The following is a 17,672-nucleotide window of genomic DNA, read 5'->3' on the forward strand; positions in this document are numbered from 1 at the left end:
AGCACACAGCCATGGCAACTAAGGAGTGGCTCCGTAAGAAGCATCTCAAGGTCCTGGAGTGGCCTAGCCAGTCTCCAGACCTGAACCCAATAGAAAATCTTTGGAGGGAGCTGAAAGTCCGTATTGCCCAGCGACAGCCCCGAAACCTGAAGGATCTGGAGAAGGTCTGTATGGAGGAGTGGGCCAAAATTCCTGCTGCAGTGTGTGCAAACCTGGACAAGAACTACAGGAAACATATGATCTCTAATTGCAAACAAAGGTTTCTGCACCAAATATTAAGTTCTGCTTTTCTGATGTATCAAATATTTATGTCATGCAATAAAATGCAAATTAATTACTTAAAAATCATACAATGTGATTTTCTGGATTTTTGTTTTAGATTCCGTCTCTCACAGTTGAAGTGTACCTATGATAAAAATTACAGACCTCTACATGCTTTGTAAGTAGGAAAACCTGCAAAAAAATCGGCAGTGTATTAAATACTTCTTCTCCCCACTGTACATATACATATCTATATATATATTTTTTTTGTAATACATTTGCAAAAATGTCTAAACCTATTTTTGCTTCGTCATTATGGGATATTTTGTGCAGATTGAGGGGGAAAAAATGTAATACATTTTAGAATAAGGCTGTAACGTAACAAAATGTGAAAAAATTCAAGGGGTCTGATTACTTTCCAAATGCACTCATATACATTTCTGCCAAGACGCGCTTTTAAATGGATAGTTGTTGGATCAATGACTGGAATTATATGGGAACCCCTAGCATGTCATTGCATCTCACTTGCCACCACAAAACACTGAATATCATAATCACTTGGCTATCTTTATTCTTTAAACAGTGACACCTCTGTGCAGAGCGCAAATAAAGACCGAATGGCACTTCATTAACTCTTTATTGGCCATGGCCTTGTGACAGCTGTGAGTATTTTATGACACGAGACAATGCAGCGATTCTTCAGCACGTGGAGAGCTTTGGTCTTGACAGACGACACACACAGACAATTATTGTTCTGCAACTTAATCTGTGCCTCTGACTAACTGGCTGTTTGGCGTGAGAGAACTTGAGCTGTCGTGTCCGCAGAAGAAACCACTTATGGCGCTAGGTTTGAATCACACCCAGGTGGGCGGGCACACACACACACACACACTTAGGTCATTTCACAGGAACACTGAGAACAGGGATGCTGACAGCGGATCATAGGACAGGCAGCGGATCGTAGGACAGACAGCGGATCGTAGGACAGACAGCGGATCGTAGGACAGACTCAAGAGGAAAATTGTGACACTTTCCTCAACTCCCAACAAAGGGCGTAACCTTTTTGTTTACATTTTGGGCACAACTTAGACAGCCACTCTACTCGCTACAATCTTATAAAGAGCAATTCTACCATAGAGTGATTTTTCACTTTAAAAATGTACGGCAAACAAAATGAATGATTGCAAAGTTAAACAAACCATACAACTCTATGCACAAGGACAACTTTTACCAATTTCCACAGAATATATTACAAAAACACATTTACTTGAAGATCAGTGCAGAAGTTTGGTAACTTTGCGATCCTTGTTTCACATTTTAAAGTGAAAAATCTCAGCATCACTGTTACCGTGGAATTGACCTAAAACATACTTAGGCCTAGACAATAACACAAAACACATACACTGTACGAACAAAGTCATGTGCACACATACACAACGAGCACACAAAGACCCCCTGCGGGAGCCTAGTCTTTGTGGTCACCAGCTGTTCTCTCTGTGTTCTCTGTCCTCCAGTGATAATGTGTTGTTGGTTTCCCCACATCCACACTCCCAGTAGCATCTATTATCCCAAAAGACACACATCTCCAGTGGAACTAACCCTAATCCCAGAATCACACCACTTATCGGGACACTCCAGAACCCTAAACCAAGAGAGGAAGGAGGAATGGGAGAGGGGGTGGTATAATCTGACCTGCAGGAATCCTATAGAGGTAGAAGACGGCACCAACTCTATTCTCTAGGAGGCTGAATCCTCTTTCCTGGCACCTCTCCATCCATCCCCATATTTGTAATAGGACTAGGCCTTTATGAATAGGCACCTTGAACAGAACTAGAAAAACTAGCAAAACAGTACAGTAATCCCTCGTTTATCGCGGGGGTTACGTTCCGAAAATGACCCGCGATAAGTGAAATCCGCGAAATAGAAAACTTCTTTTTTTTTTACAATTAGCAACTATTACATGTATACAAATACAGTGACTCACGTGTAGGCCGTTTCACTGCTCTTCAGACTGGGCCGCTGCATCCTGACTGCGCTCTGCAGTGTTCTCTTCTTCTGAAGCCCGCGGTGCAGGTGTGTTTGTTCGGGAGAAGAGCATAGTGATAGGCAGCTGTTGTCGCTCTTTTTTCTTCTTTGCAAAAAGATCCTTGTACACCGACATGCCACCATCGATTACGTTGGAGAACTGTAATGAACGGCTCATCAAAGGGTCCCATTCCTCAGCTACTCGCTTAAGTTCAGTGGCCATTCGCACCATGGTTGCTAAGCGACCAAGCGTTAGTCCTTCCTTCCTTCCTGGCCAACTTAATGTAAATTTGCCAAGCTGTTTTATGTACGTACACATAACTGCACGAGACGACAAAATGATAGCACAATTCGTAGCATGTTTTGATACAAGAAGCGGGAGTGAGTTTTTAGCGAATCAGAATGCAGAGCACAATGCACCAAAAAAAAATAAAAAATGCATTATGAAAATCCGCGAAATAGCGAATCCGCGATAAGTGAACCGCGAAGTGGCGAGGGATCACTGTACACATGTAGAGCCTGCATATGGTCTTCTGTCCCGTCACATCCATTGACGCGATGGGGAGAATAGATTCCCCATCCACTGCCAACCACGTTTATCTCCACAACGTACCTGCAAGTAACTGGACCAGAACCTCGAAAATAAATTGGGCAGAAGGACAAAACCACCAAAATGTCTAGTACCTTTTGAGCTGTTTATCAACCACTTCAGACTCTCATCTGTCATTCTTACACTGTGCGCCATCGTGCGCAAATTGACTTTGTCCACCCGCACCAAACACGATACACAGGTTAAAATATCAGAACAAACGCTGAACCAATTATATTAATTTGGGGACAGGTCGAAAAGCATTAAACATTTATGGCAATTTAGCTAGCTTGCAGTTGCTAGCTAATTTGTCCTATTTAGCTAGCTTGCTTTGTCCTGGGATATAAACGCGGCTTTGTTCTTTTTACCTGAAATGCACAAGGTCCTCTACTCCGACAATTAATCCACACATAAAACGGTCAACCGAATAGTTTCTAGTTATCTCTCCTCCTTCCAGGCTTTTTCTTCTTTGGCATCTAACTAAGTTTCATCTAACTTTCATAGGTATCACGATGACCGACCGAACTCAGTTCATCTTTCAATCACCCACGTGGGTATAACCAATGAGGAGATGGCACATGGGAATCTGCCTCTATAAACGAGGAGGAGATGGGAGAGGCAGGATTTGCACCGTGTTCAGCATCACAAATAGAACTGACTTCTATTTTAGCGCTTGGCAACGCTCGTTGAGCAGGGTGGGTGCAATAATTGAATAACATGTTTGTTTAAATTTATTTTGCAACGCGAGTGGTCAGCATGTTACCCAATTCCTCAGCTTTTGGCACAACTTGAGACCACTGCTCTTCTAGCCCTTGATCTTGTTTCTTTGACAAATGCAGTTAGTGTTTCACCTACTAATACTACTGCCGATCTAAACAACTTCAAACTTATGCTAGCTTATTCTTGTTTCAACTGAATGTTATTGGTGTTTGCAGCCTTGAATGTTGCTTTGGACCAGGGGGCTAAAGCACCTTGCTGCGAAGATATGCAGAGGAAACACAGTAAACAAATTATTAAACACCGGTTGAATTAATTGATATTTTATACTTCCACCCCAGAGTCCTACTTTAGCAGGCCCAGACTATATGGGTCTTCTGTAAAACACTAGGGGTACCAGTGAGGATTTCCTACACTGGCCAGCGTGTTACAGTTAAGTAATTGAAAATAAATCTGCTTAAAAAAAAAAAAAATGTTTTTAAATGTCATTACATTAATAAATAAGGGGGGGGGGGGGGGGGTTGTCAATGCTATACTTAAAAGTCACATGTTCATTTAAAACCTGTTTAACTCTTTATCATGGTTGGTGTCTTGATGGATTTATCCAAGATTGCGTGACAAAGAGCATCCTGCACCATCGAGAGCATCCTGACCGGTTGCATCACCAGCTGGTATGGCCACTGCTTGGCATCCGACCGTAAGGCGCTACAGAAGGTTGTGCGTACGGCCCAGTACGTCACTGGGGCCAAGCTTCCTACCATCCAGGACCTATATACTAGGCATGTCAGAGGAAGACCACAAAAAAATTGTCAAAGACTCCAGTCACAGACTGTTCTCTCCAGTACCGCACAGCAAGCGGTACCGGAGCACCAAGTCGAGGTCCGAAAGGCTCCTTAACAGATTTTACCCCCAAGCCATAAAACTCTTGAACAAATAATAATAAAATGGCCACCCGGACTATTTACACTGACCCCCCTTTGTTTTTAACACTGCTGCTACTCGCTGTTAATCATCTATGCATAGTCATCTTACCTACATGTACCAACTACACCCACTAATCTGTACCCCCAAACATTGACTCAGTACCAGTACCCCCTGTATATAGCTTCGTTATTGTTACTTTATTCAATTTTTCCCTTTAGTTTATTTAGTAAATATTTTCTTAACTCTATTTCTTGAACTGCATTGTTGGTTAAGGGCTTGTAAGTAAGCATTTCACTGTAAGGTTGTATTCTGCGCATGTGCCAAATAAAATTTGATTTAAAAAAAAACATTACTTTTCTGTCCTTGCCTTTATGGCAGTGTAAGTTGTCTTTATATCATATTTAGCATTAATCAGTTCAATTAGACATTGAACTTGAAGCCTGTAAGAATCCTGGATCTAGCCGTCAGACAGTTTGTTGTACAGAGACCTCAGAAATGCAGTGTAACTACGTGACATTACGACTCCTATGTTATGGGGTGAAAACAGTTTTCATAGGCACATTCACCCAAAATAATTGATGCATTGCAAAACCAAATGCTTTTAACCGAAAGAGTCACCTTACCTTCATACTTAAAACCTAAATTGATACCGTCATTGACGTGGTTCTTCAATAACGATGCATAATAATTGTTGGGTGCGCATTTGGTGGCCAGCTGATTAGTTACGCCACGATATTGTCACACATCATCATCTGATCCAGAAAGGAATTTTCTAAAATGACAGTCAAATGACAAACAGCTGTTGTGATTAAGCATGCGATGCAACATCACAAGTGCTGGGAAAAAAGATGTTTGCGAGGAATGTCCAGAATATTTTGGTGTCTCATTCATTATGCCGGTGAAGACCGTGGTGCCTGGATCCACACTGGAGCTAATATCCCTAGCGAAATGATGTTGATCATTTGTTGTCGTCTGCTTGATGTACAGCAGGGTCTTGATGCTTTCTCTGTTAAATCTAACATGGTATAGAGTTCATGTTTTTGTGTCTACTTCGCACAACTGTGTAGGATAGACTATTGTGCAACACCCATCGCTATTCCTATTAATTATTCTGTATATAAATGACAAGTTACATAATATTGTGAGTAAGCCCACTAGGTTATCTGGTAATGAATTAACATGAAAAATACAGTTTGTTTTCCATATTAGACTTGCAATTTTAAACAATACAAGGGGCTTGAAGTAGGCTACCTGAACTTGAATTTGGAGCTCAGAAATTCCAATAATGGAATAGGCCTACCTTAAAATGTAAATATCCTCAATTTGGGGCTTGATAAGATACTGTAATTTTTGTAGACAATTTATAAGTTCTCCTGCTCCCTTATAATTATTTGTGATTACATTTTATATCGGTTTTTCTTTTTTCTGAGATGTGACCACTTTTGTTTGTTTCCCGCTGTTTCAGTTGAAGGGTATTGCACCACTCTGTTCGAAAAATCACATGCAGTTATTATGAGGGTAATGTTGGCTTCCACTTGGCTTTCCATACAAATCCTTCCTTTAAAAACAAACGTGGTTTGTGGTCACTTTCATTATAAAAACAGCAAATGGGTTCCATATTAGGTCCTATATGTACAATTATAAAACAATATATATCATTGTATAACATTGAGGTCCTTAAATTACAATTAAGTCCTTTAAAACGTCCCTGAAAGTCTTTGAATGTGACTTGCCAATGTCTGTACGAACCCTGCTTAAAAGGATGCATAGTCCTACGCCTATGGTGTAGTATAGTTGGAGTTATGGGCCATTTAGCATATATTCATTTTTATTCCTCCAAGTACACTTGTGGAAATGCATGAAAAGCTTTTTTATTTTTGTTTCAAACCATTTTGAAATGTTTATACCAATGTCACACATTGGCCCCATTATTTATAGAAAGACTCATACGTGGAGCTGATTGTAGACAGAATAGCACCACCGGGGCCATTTCCTCTACATCCAAATCTATGACCGCAGGGCAGACATCCACAGAAAAGAGAAGCATTCCTTCTTTGGCCATGCATTCTTCACAAAAACACACAGGAGAAGTAGGTGTCACAGAGGTCAGGGTGCTGCTAAACAGTTTAGCTTCCTCTACTGTCCCAGTCCCCACACAGGGCTCGAAACAGTGATCATCTGCTTCACAGCATACACATGACCACGATGGTTGACAACGTGTAAACCGATTGAGCCATACAAAAAAGGCACCGATTGGGTGGCTCCAGCCGCAACATTTCAAGCTAGCTGTGGAGTGAGTTTACAGCACGTTCATAAATCCGTTACACTAACCCCTCATAAAATCGATACAAAGCAAGCTACCCCGGGCGTTCAGCTAAACCCAACTGCCGATACGGTCCACGGGCACTACTGTAAAATACTTAAGTAAAAATACTTAAAAGTACTTTTGCTACACTACATTCCTAAATAAAATAATGTACAGTTGTGGCCAAAAGTTTTGAGAATGACAAATAGTAATTTTCAAAGTCTGCTGCCTCAGTTTGTATGATGGCAATTTACATATACTCCAGAATGTTATGAAGGGTGATCAGATGAATTGCAATTAATTGCCAAGTCCCTCTTTGCCATGCAAATGAACTGAATCCCCCAAAAACATTTCCACTGCATTTCAGCCCTGCCACAAAAGGACCAGCTGACATCATGTCAGTGATTCTCTCGTTAACACAGGTGTGAATGTTGACGAGGACAAGGCTGGAGATCATCAGAATGCATGATTGATATTTTGATGTGCTACCTGTCAAAATTGGATCCAGAAGAATCAAATATTTTTGGCTCTTCAGACAAATTTGCCAACATTTGTGCTTATTGGCCTATATAGGCAATATTATTCACCACCTGAGGAAGTAGGAACTCAAAACACTTATCTAGATTGCTAACTAAATATATGATGTAGGCTGGACTACAACATCCTACAAAAACTTTACAGCTGCAGGCATAGGCTACTTGATGTAGGCCTATTCAATGCAAATTGCACAGTCTGCTCCGTAGGCGCATCAAAACCATACAACAGACTAATGTAAACTTGTGCTATGAACTTCATATTAACCCATAAGCGTCTACGGCCTGTCTAAGCCGGGGGAGGGTTCCAAGGATTCTTCAGCCATTTGATTTTGAATTTGAAAAAGATCCCTTAAAGTATAATTTTTCTAAAATTTTTCTTTTATTTTGGGCCTTTCTGCTATTAGCCCATACAATCACACCGAATAGCAGATTCACTACATGGAACAGATAGCCCCCCCCAAAAAAGAAAATCAAAAGGAAGTTTGTCCTGAAGTGTCTGTCCTATATCTGAGAGATACAAAAGATCAGGAAACATTATTATTATTATTTTTTTTAAACCTGTATTAACACCTTAATTTTGGCACTAAACAGTGTCCATATTCAGAAAGTATCCTTTGACTTTTACATTTTGTTACATTAGTCGTATTCTAAAATGGAATAAATACAACCTCAATCTACACACAACACCCCATAATGACAATGCAAAAACTGGTTTTTAGAACATTTTACAAACGTATGTATTAAAATTTAACAAAAAATATATAAAGATTACATTCACATAAGTATTCAGACCCTTTACTCAGTACTTTGTTGAAGCACCTTTGGGAGCGATTACAGCTTCAAGTCTTATTGGTATGACACTACAAGCTTGGCACACCTGTATTTGAGGAGTTTCTCCCATTCTTCTCTGCAGATCATCTCAAGCTCTGTCAGGTTGGATGGGGAGCATCACTGCACAGCCTTTTGGCAAACTCCAAGCTGGCTGTCATGTGCCTTTTACTGAGGAGTGGCTTCCGTCTGGTAGAGTGGCCAGAAAGGCCTGATTTGTGGAGTGCTGCAGAGATGGTTGTCGTTATGGAAGGTGCTCCCATCTCCACAGAGGAACTCTGGAGCACCGTCAGAGTGACCATTGGGTTCTTGGTCACCTCCTCCCTGACCAAGGCCCTTCTCCCCCGATTGTGCAGTTTGACTGGGTGTCCAACTCTAGGAAGTCTTGGTGGTTCCAAACTTCTTCCATTTAAGAATGATTGAGGGCACTGTTCTTGGGGACCTTCAATGCCGCAGAAATGTTTTGGTACCCTTCCCAAGATCTGTGACTTGACACAATCCTGTCTCGGATCTCTATGGACAATTCCTTCGACATCATGGCTTGGTTTTTGCTCAGACATGCACTGTCAACTATTGGACCCTTATATAGACAAGTGTGTACCTTTCCAAATCATGTCCAATCAATTGAATTTTCCACAGGTGTACTCAAATCAAGTTGTTGAAACATCAATGATGATCAATGGAAAAACAGGATGCGCCTGAGCTCAATTTCAAATCTCATAGCAAAGAGTCTGAATACTTATGTAAAAAAAAATATGTTTTTAAACAATTTTCGCTTTGTCATTATGGGGTATTGTGTGAAAATTTAGTTTTTTGTGTGTATTTAATCCATTTTAGAATAAGGCTGTAATGTAACAAAATGTGGAAAAAGTCAAGGGGTCTGAATACTTTCTGAATGCACTGTACTTCCATATTTTTTTTACTGGTACCGGGGGCTTTCAGATGAGTCTTTCCCCGCCCCCCCCCCAATTTCGTGGTATCCAATTGGTAGTTACAGTCTTGTCTCGTCGCTGCAACTCCCGTATGGACTCGGGAGAGGCGAAGGTCAAGAGCCGCGCTTCTTTTCCGAAACACAACCCAACCAAGCTGCACTGCTTCTTGACACAATGCCCGCTTAACCCGGAAGCCAGGCGCACCAATGTGTCGGAGGAAACACCGCACACCTGGTGACCGAGTCAGTGTGCATTAGGCCCCGCCCGCCACAGGAGTCGCTAGAGCGCGATGGGACAAGAACATTCCTGCCTGCAAAACCCTGCTGACGCTGGGCCAATTGTGTGCCGCCCCATGGGTCTCCCGGTCACGGACGGCTGCGACAGGGACTGGACTCGAACCAGGATCTTAGACCACTGCTCCACTCGGGAGGCTTTCAGACACGTATTGTGAAGCCTGTGGGCGTCCTAGAGCAAGACAACCAACATGTACAGTACCAGTCAAAAGTTTGGACACACCTACTCATTCCAGGGTTTCCCTTTATTTTTTACAAATTTTCTACATAGTAGAATAATAGTGAAGACATCAAAACAATGAAATAACACATATGGAATTATGTAGTAACCAAAACAAAAGTGTTAAACAAATCAAAATATATTTTATATTTGAGATACTTAAACTAGCCACCCTTTGCCTTGATGAAAGCTTTGCCCTTGTGGCATTCTCTCAACCAGCTTCACGAGGTAGTCACCTGGAATGCATTTCAACTCAAATAAAATGTTATTGGTCACATACACTCACATTAACATCTGCTGACCATGTGTAACGAAATGTTGTGCTTCTGGTTTGGACAATGCAGTAATATCTAATAAGTAATTAACAAATTCACAACAACTACCTTATCCACACAAATGTAAAGGGATGAATAAGAGGTGTGCCTTGCGAAAAAGTTAATTTGTGAAATTTCTTTACTTCTTAATGCGTTTCAGCCAATCAGTTGTGTTGTGACATGGTAGGGGTGGTATACAGAAGACAGCCCTATTTGGTAAAATACCAAGTCCATATGATGGCAAGAACAGCTCAAATAAGCAAAGACAAATTAGTGAAGACATGGTCAGTCAAAGCAGTATCTTCAAGTGCAGTCGCAAAAACCACCAAGCCCAATGATTAAACTGGCTCTCATGATGACCGCCACAGAAAACGTAGACACACACCAATAAGAAGAAGAGACTTGCTTGGGCCAAGGAAAACGAGCAATGGACATTACACCGGTGAAAATCTGTCCTTTTGTTCTGATGAATCCAAATTTGAGATTTTTGGATCCTGCCATGTCTTTGTGAGCCGCAGAGTAGGTGAACGGATGATCTCGGCATGTGTGGTTCCCACCATGAAGCATGGAGAATGTTGCCTGATGGTGCTTTGCTGGTGACACCATCGCTGATTTATTTAGAATTCAAGGCACATTTAACCAGCAAGGCTACCACAGCATTCTGCAGCATTACGCCATCCAATCTGGTTTGCGCTTAGTGGGACTATCATTTGTTTTTCAACAGCACAATGATCCAACACACCGCCAGGCTGTGTAAGGGCTATTTGACCAAGTAGGACAGTGATGGAGTGCTGCATCAGATGACCTGGCCTCCACAATCACCCGGCCTCAAACCAATTGAGACAGTTCGGGATAAGTTGGACCGCAGAGTGAAGGAAAAGCACCCAACAAGTGCTCATCATATGTGGGAACATCTTCAAGACTATTGGAAAAGCATTCCAGGTGAAGCTGGTTGAGAGAATGCCAAGAGTGTGCAAAGCTGTCATCAAGGCAAAGGGTGGCTACTTTGAAGAATCTAAAATACAGTTGAAGTTGGAAGTTTACATACACTTAGCTTGGAGACATTAAAACTCGTTTTTCAACCACTCCAAATTTCTTGTTAACAAACTATAGTTTTTACAAGTCGGTTAGGACATATACTTTGTACGTGACAGAATTAATTTTTCACATTACATTCTCTGGTAAACACACACTATATGAAATATCATCTAAATGCATTTGTCACATGCACAGGATACAGAAGGTGTAAACGGTACAGTGAAATGGTTACTTGCATAGTGGAGTCTTTTGTTTAGTCAACTGAACGATGAACCAAAATCCCAACTCATAACGTTACTACAATGCATGAACCTGCAGGTAGCTAAAGCTAACCAACTAGGTTCAATGTTAGCTAGCTAACATTAGGCTATAACTAGCAATGCAAACAGCATTTTTTGGGGCAGTTTTTTGTGATATTGTTCAAAAAAGCTGCATTAGAAAGGATTACCTACACATACTGAGCAGCTCATGTTATAGACAGAAGCATGCTACATGGCAAACCAATCTGAACTCATCTCTCAGCATGTCCAGCCCATTCATTATCTCAGCCAATTATAGCTAGCAGGAAGCTTCCTGACTTTTTCCGTTGCCATTTACAGATGGCATGTGAGTTTGTTATTAAAGGCACATGAAAGTTCACATGTTTTTTTGCCAGAAATGCCTTCTGGAACAACACATTTTGATAAAAAATGTAATGTTTACGTTCAAATCCCTCTCCTGTGAAGTAGTGACGTGCGACATACGCCTAGTTTCTTGAAACGAGTCACATATTAGTGTGTAGACCAAACAATTCGGACGCTACAGACGATTTTGTGAGAAGACAGACTTTCCGGTAAGCTCATGGTCTGACAAACACTTCTCTTGCGCTGCCACCGTTCACCGCAGATGCTGATTTCAAGGTTTTACTGCTAACCTAAAAAACATTACATGGCCTTGCTCCTACCCATTTTTCCAATTTGGTCCTGCCGTACATACCTACACGTACGCTACGGTCACAAGATCCAGGCCTCCTTATTGTCCCTATAATTTCTAAGCAAACAGCTGGAGGCAGGGCTTTCTCGTATAGAGCTCAGTCTCAACCTTTAAGTCTTTATTGAAGACTCACCTCTTCAGAAGGTCCTATGATTGAGTGTTGTCTGGCCCAGGGGTGTGAATGTGAACGGAAAGGCACTGAAGTGACGAACTGTCCTTGCTGCCTCTGCCTGGCCGGTTCCCCTCTCTCCACTGGGATTCTCTACCTCTAACCCTATTATGGGGGCTTAGTCACTGGCGCTATTCCATGCCACCCCTAGGAGGGGTGCGTCACTTAAGTGGGTTGAGTCACAGACGTAATCTTCCTGTCCGGGTTGGCACGCCCCTCGGGTTCGTGCCGTGTGGGAGATGTCAGTGAGCTATACTCGGTCTTGTCTCAGGGTAATAAGTTGGTGGTTTGAAGACATTCCTCTAGTGGTGTGGGGGCTGTGCGTTGGCAAAGTGGGTGGGGTTATATCCTGCCCGGTTGGCCCTGTCCGGGGGTGTCGCCGGACGGGGACGCAGTGTCTCCCGACCCCTCCTGTCTCAGCCTCCAGTATTTATGCTGTAATAGTTTGTGTCGGGGGTCTAGGGTCAGTCTGTTATATCTGGAGAATTTCTCCTGTCTTATCCGGTGTCCTGTGTAAATTTAAGTATGCGCTCTCTCAGGACCTGAGCCCTAGGACCATGTCTGGCCTGATGACTTCTTGTTGTCCCCAGTCCACCTGGTCGTGCTGCTGCTCCAGTTTCAACTGTTCTGCCTGTGGAACCCTGACCTGTTCACCGGACGTGCTACCATGTCCAGGACCTGCTGTTTTTGACTCACTCTCACCTGCTGTTTCTAACTCTGAATGATCGGCTATGAAAAGCCAACTGACATTTACTCGTGAGGTGCTGACCTGTTGCACCCTCTACAACCACTGTGATTATTATTATTATTTGACCCTGCTGGTCATCTATGAACATTTTAACATCTTGGCCATGCACTGTTATAATCTCCACCCGGCACAGCCAGAAGAGGACTGGCCACCCCTCAGAGCCTGGTTCCTCTCTAGGTTTCTGCCTTTCTAGGGAGTTTTTCCTAGCCACCGTGCTTCTACATCTGCATTGCTTGCTGTTTGGGGTTTTAGGCTGGGTTTCTGTATAGCACTTTGTGACATCGGCTGATGTAAAAAGGGCTTTATATATACACATTTGATTGATTGAGATGCGACAGTGCGACATAAGTGGACTGCAGAGCGAGGAGCTGAGCGTGCCCAATCTGACTGGAACGCGGCGCGAGATTCCCAAAGGCTGGCGCGTCAACCTTCTCGCCCGCTCCAATTTCGCCCCAGTAGCACTCACTTCACGAGCTCAGGGCATGCCCGGCCCAGCATGCATTTGTAGTCTACTTGTGTGCCGCTATCGACCCTTGCTTTAGTTACTGTCATGGAGTTCACTAAAGACACTGATAAAACACACAGGTGCTAAATCAAGGTGACTTATAAAGATGAGGGCCAATAGAGGGAGTGTAGTGATGTAGTGTCTGTCCACAACTAAATAATCATTGTGTAATCTGCAAAGACATATCCCGAAAGCATGATGGTGTACACACTACGTGCACATGCGAAAAGAAAGGAACGAGGTGGGTAGATAACTAAGTGTGTCATTTTAGCAAAGTATTTGCAAACAAAAAATCTGATCTCTTAAACATTGTTCATTTTTGTTTTATTATCTATACAAATAGGCCATTAATTTGGGCCCAATAGGCCTGGAACATTCCCACGTTCAAGGAGTTTTACGTTTTGATTGGGTTATTTTGCCAAAAAACATTTAGACCTATCTATATATATAAAAATAAATAAAAATATAAAAATAAACTCTGCCCAGCCTGGCAAGAATGGCCAAAAGGGTGTTTAGCCTCCCCAGTGGCTCTGCATGTGCGGAGAGCGTATTCTCCGCTGCTGGCCTGCTCTCCAGGCACCATCGTGTTAACCTGAAGCCACAGAGTGGCCAAACCCGTGTTTCTAAAAAAAGAATACAAAAAAGGCATCAAGTCATTTTTCGTTTCATTTGTAATAAGTCACAGCCTATAGGCGCAATTTAGAGACTATAATGATTTAATACAACGAAATGTTGTTTAAAATGCTGAGCGCTTTATGTCCCTACCAGCCTATTGTGTCACACAAGCAAATGCTTCAATGCATTTCTTTGTAGGCTATAGCCTTGAAAGAATATAGTTTAAATAATTCATGTTTATTCCTTCTTAGGCTCCCTGTCTGGCTCCTGACCTATTTAGAGTGTTTATATGCCGTTTAATATGACATGTAGCCTGTTCGAAACATGCGCTTCTTACATTCACCTTTTCACGTTAATTCAAATACTTTTATTCAAATTCATACGGTTTGATTTCAATACTATAAAACCAAAATGGTAGGTCCGGGTAGTCAAACAAAACAGCTGGGTGTTGGTTAAACTGTGATTTTAATGAATGGAGCGAATTTGGAGCAGCAGTTTTTTCCCCCTGTGAGCACAGAGCGATTTTTAGCAGAGCAGTAGGAAAGGACATGGAGTGCCAGAGAGGAGTGGCAGAGAGGAAGCACCACTCAATGAGCAGGGTTTTCCAACTGCTCAACTCCGCTCACATGCTCTGGTGGACTGAGATGAATCCAACGCAAAAAAACAACAACATCTCTCTAGCTTAAACTGACATTCTTATGGGTATTTTTGTATTATGCTAATTCAATTGGCGTGGATATCAACCTTAGGGGGTTTTAAGAAGTGAGAAATACATACAGAGAGCTGCGACTCCTCTCTCTGTAACTAGAACAGCAGTGAACTGCATGTTTTTCTCCCATTGCATTTTGAGCAAGGGTCATATGCTTGTGATTCTCAGAATGCATCTCTCCCTCCTTGTGCACAATGGGAGTGAGAGTGGCTCGGTCACACATCAGCTGACAGTGAAACAGGAACAGACAGATACTTTCATAGCAGGAATCAACATAATGCAAAGGCTATTACTGTTGACCAAATAATGGTTTTAGAACAATAAACAAGAATGCTGTGTAGCAAAAACCATAGAAATTGTCTGACGTACGCAAAATGCTTCGGTAAGAGGGAGGCAATGCCGGTGTCTGTAATTTCCGCTTTATAGTTGCAGCTCTAACAGTAAAGGGGTTAACAGCTTAGCTTCCTTTACTGTCCGACTGCCCCATACTGGGCTCAAACCAGTGATTCGCAACACGTGACCACCCTCCTTGACAATGTTCAAATCGATTGAGCCATACAAAAAAATGTACCGATTGGATGGCTCCATCGGCATAATTTTAAGCTCGCTGTGGAGGGAGCTAACAGCACGTTATTAACCCCGTTACATAGGACTCGACCTAACCTAGAGAGATCATGATGACACTTCAAAATGGAGATGGCCAATAACAAATAAAGTGTTCTCTGTGTGGCTATTTGTCCAGCCAGTAACTACGGTGTGAATTAGAGAACTTGACAACATTCCTCCAGTAAAGTCTCAGATTACACAGACCACACGACTAACACCCAAACACCAGTTGTTCATAGTTTCAACGTATATGTTAAATGGCTGAGGCTTAAAACAGTCATTACAAGTCAGGGTGGAGCAGACAGTGATACAGGAGTAGTCAAGTACGTGTGGGAGGGCAACACCAGACAGACAGCAGTGGGGCTGGGCTGTGGTATTTCGGAGGTTTTGTAAACTGATCACTATACTGGCTCTGTGAAGCTGCACTTTACTTCCCCTATCAAACCATCTACAGCCAATCTGCTCTAGCCAATTCAATGAACGGCATGCATATGCCTCGTATTTTCAGTAGGCTACACCTGAAAGCCTTTTTCGCCATTAGTCTAGGCCATATTCTTGCATTCTCCTGGCTCTGAAGGAGGAACCACTGCACCACGCTCTCTTAGGCTTTTCCATAGTACACTTGTCAAGTTCAGCCCTCACTTGGGTACATCGGCACAAACTGGCATTTCAAAAGACGACATGTACGCAACTATGTATCTGGCTGTGTTAAGCTACTGACCTATTTGACCAAGATAAGTTTGTATGCATTGATATGTAGGCTACATGTGCCTTTAAAAAAAAAAGTATGTAGTTCTGTCCTTGAGCTGTTCTTGTCTATTAACGTTCTGTATTATGTCATGTTTTGTGTGGACCCCAGAAAGAGTAGCTGCTGCTTTTGCAACAGCTAATGGGGATCCTACTAAAATACAAAAAAAAGCAGTAGGGTTCTGTACATTCAGCATCTCTCAAGTGGAGAGTAAATAGCTAGCTAGCAGTATTTCAAGCTTCTCAGTGGAGCAGTGTGGATAAAGGAAACATTTGGAGTAAAGTGGAATACCCCACCCCTGTATTGAGGTATGTTTTCCAACCTATATATCTCGTGCTGGCTCCAAAGTGTCTTAATGTAACACAGGAGATGAATATAGTATGTTGAGGGTGATGAAACAAAGGACGCCCATTCATTTTCAATGAAGGAAGCAAAGTGGGCAGGGGGACCATTGGGCAATGCGAGCATGGGTGAGACCAAATTTGGAATAAACCGAACTGTATTCAAATAATCTGCGACGTTGCGTCGTGATTGACCAATTGAAGCTCACTCTACTGTAGTTTCCAGCCCCTAGTGGATTGACTGTTGATACGTAGCACTACCTAGCCTGCTTACACCAACATGGGGGCGAAGCAAGCCTGGCTATCAGAACGTATGCGTTAAAGGGATCTCTGCCATTACCGTGATTGCGTTCCGACCCCAGTGCAGCGCAGTGTAAACAAGCGTAATGGTAGTGTCGCTATCTTCTTGCGATCATCATGCTAGTTGGACCTATATTTAAATCCGAGATTCCACACTACAATCATATCTGTCACACACAAACGGCAGTAAATAACACATTATCAGCAATCATTGTGCAAAGAGCGTTAACAGGAGGTGTAGGTTGCTAGCTTATTAACTAACGTTAGCTGCTCATTCGTGAGAAGTTCAAGACATGATCACAAAGCGATAGAGACAAATGAAAGCACAACGTTTGTTACAATGTTTTCGATTAGGAGGGTGAGAGGTTAACTTTGATTAATTTGTTATATGCTGCACGGTTCCTATTTTAGAGCTAGGACCGTACAAGGAGTCTGCATTTGAGATTCGCAAAGGAGCGGAAGTTGGGCAGAGCGGCTGCCGAGCTAAAAATAATAGCTAGACTAACGTTAGACTAGCAATAATCGCGGTTTGTTTATCCAGCTTTTATACACAGTAGCTTAAATAAAAGCATGCACATACAACCCTAAAGATATCATATATCCTCCAATGTGGGTAAAAACGTAATCTTACCTTAGCCTCATCAGATAACTGCTCCTCATGATCCGCCATCTTTTCTTCCGGCACCACCAGCTTGTCGAAACCGAATCACAATTTCGGCAACATCATACAGTTGATTTTGATGTGTGTGCCCATACATATTAAATATATCACTTCACCAATCAGGTACTCATTATTATCCATAAGCACTTCAGTCCTACTTCATGTGTTGAACATTTGAAAGCATATGTTTGGTAAAACGAAATGACATTGAAATAATATAGTTGTAAATTGTGTTATATATTATAAGTATAGCATGCGTGTTAAAAGTACCCAGTTAGAATGAATTGCCAGTTGTATCTTGTTTCTGATTTTTGGG

The 17,672-nt window shown here is 42.2% G+C and overlaps 1 protein-coding gene across 1 annotated transcript in view; it reads right to left on the minus strand.

Annotated features, from left to right (window-relative positions):
* LOC139540293 (F-actin-capping protein subunit alpha-2-like) overlaps positions 1 to 17,469 on the minus strand; it is a 46,958-nt gene extending 29,489 nt beyond the window's left edge. Inside the window, exon 1 of the mRNA XM_071344034.1 lies at positions 17,327 to 17,469. Coding sequence (XP_071200135.1) covers positions 17,327 to 17,365 — 39 coding nt within the window. The 5' untranslated portion in view covers positions 17,366 to 17,469. The remainder of the gene's footprint in view (positions 1 to 17,326) is intronic.
* Between the last annotated feature and the right edge of the window lie 203 nt (positions 17,470 to 17,672).

The sequence above is a fragment of the Salvelinus alpinus genome, chromosome 15 (genome assembly GCF_045679555.1).
Source record: "Salvelinus alpinus chromosome 15, SLU_Salpinus.1, whole genome shotgun sequence".
Classification (NCBI taxonomy): domain Eukaryota; kingdom Metazoa; phylum Chordata; class Actinopteri; order Salmoniformes; family Salmonidae; genus Salvelinus; species Salvelinus alpinus.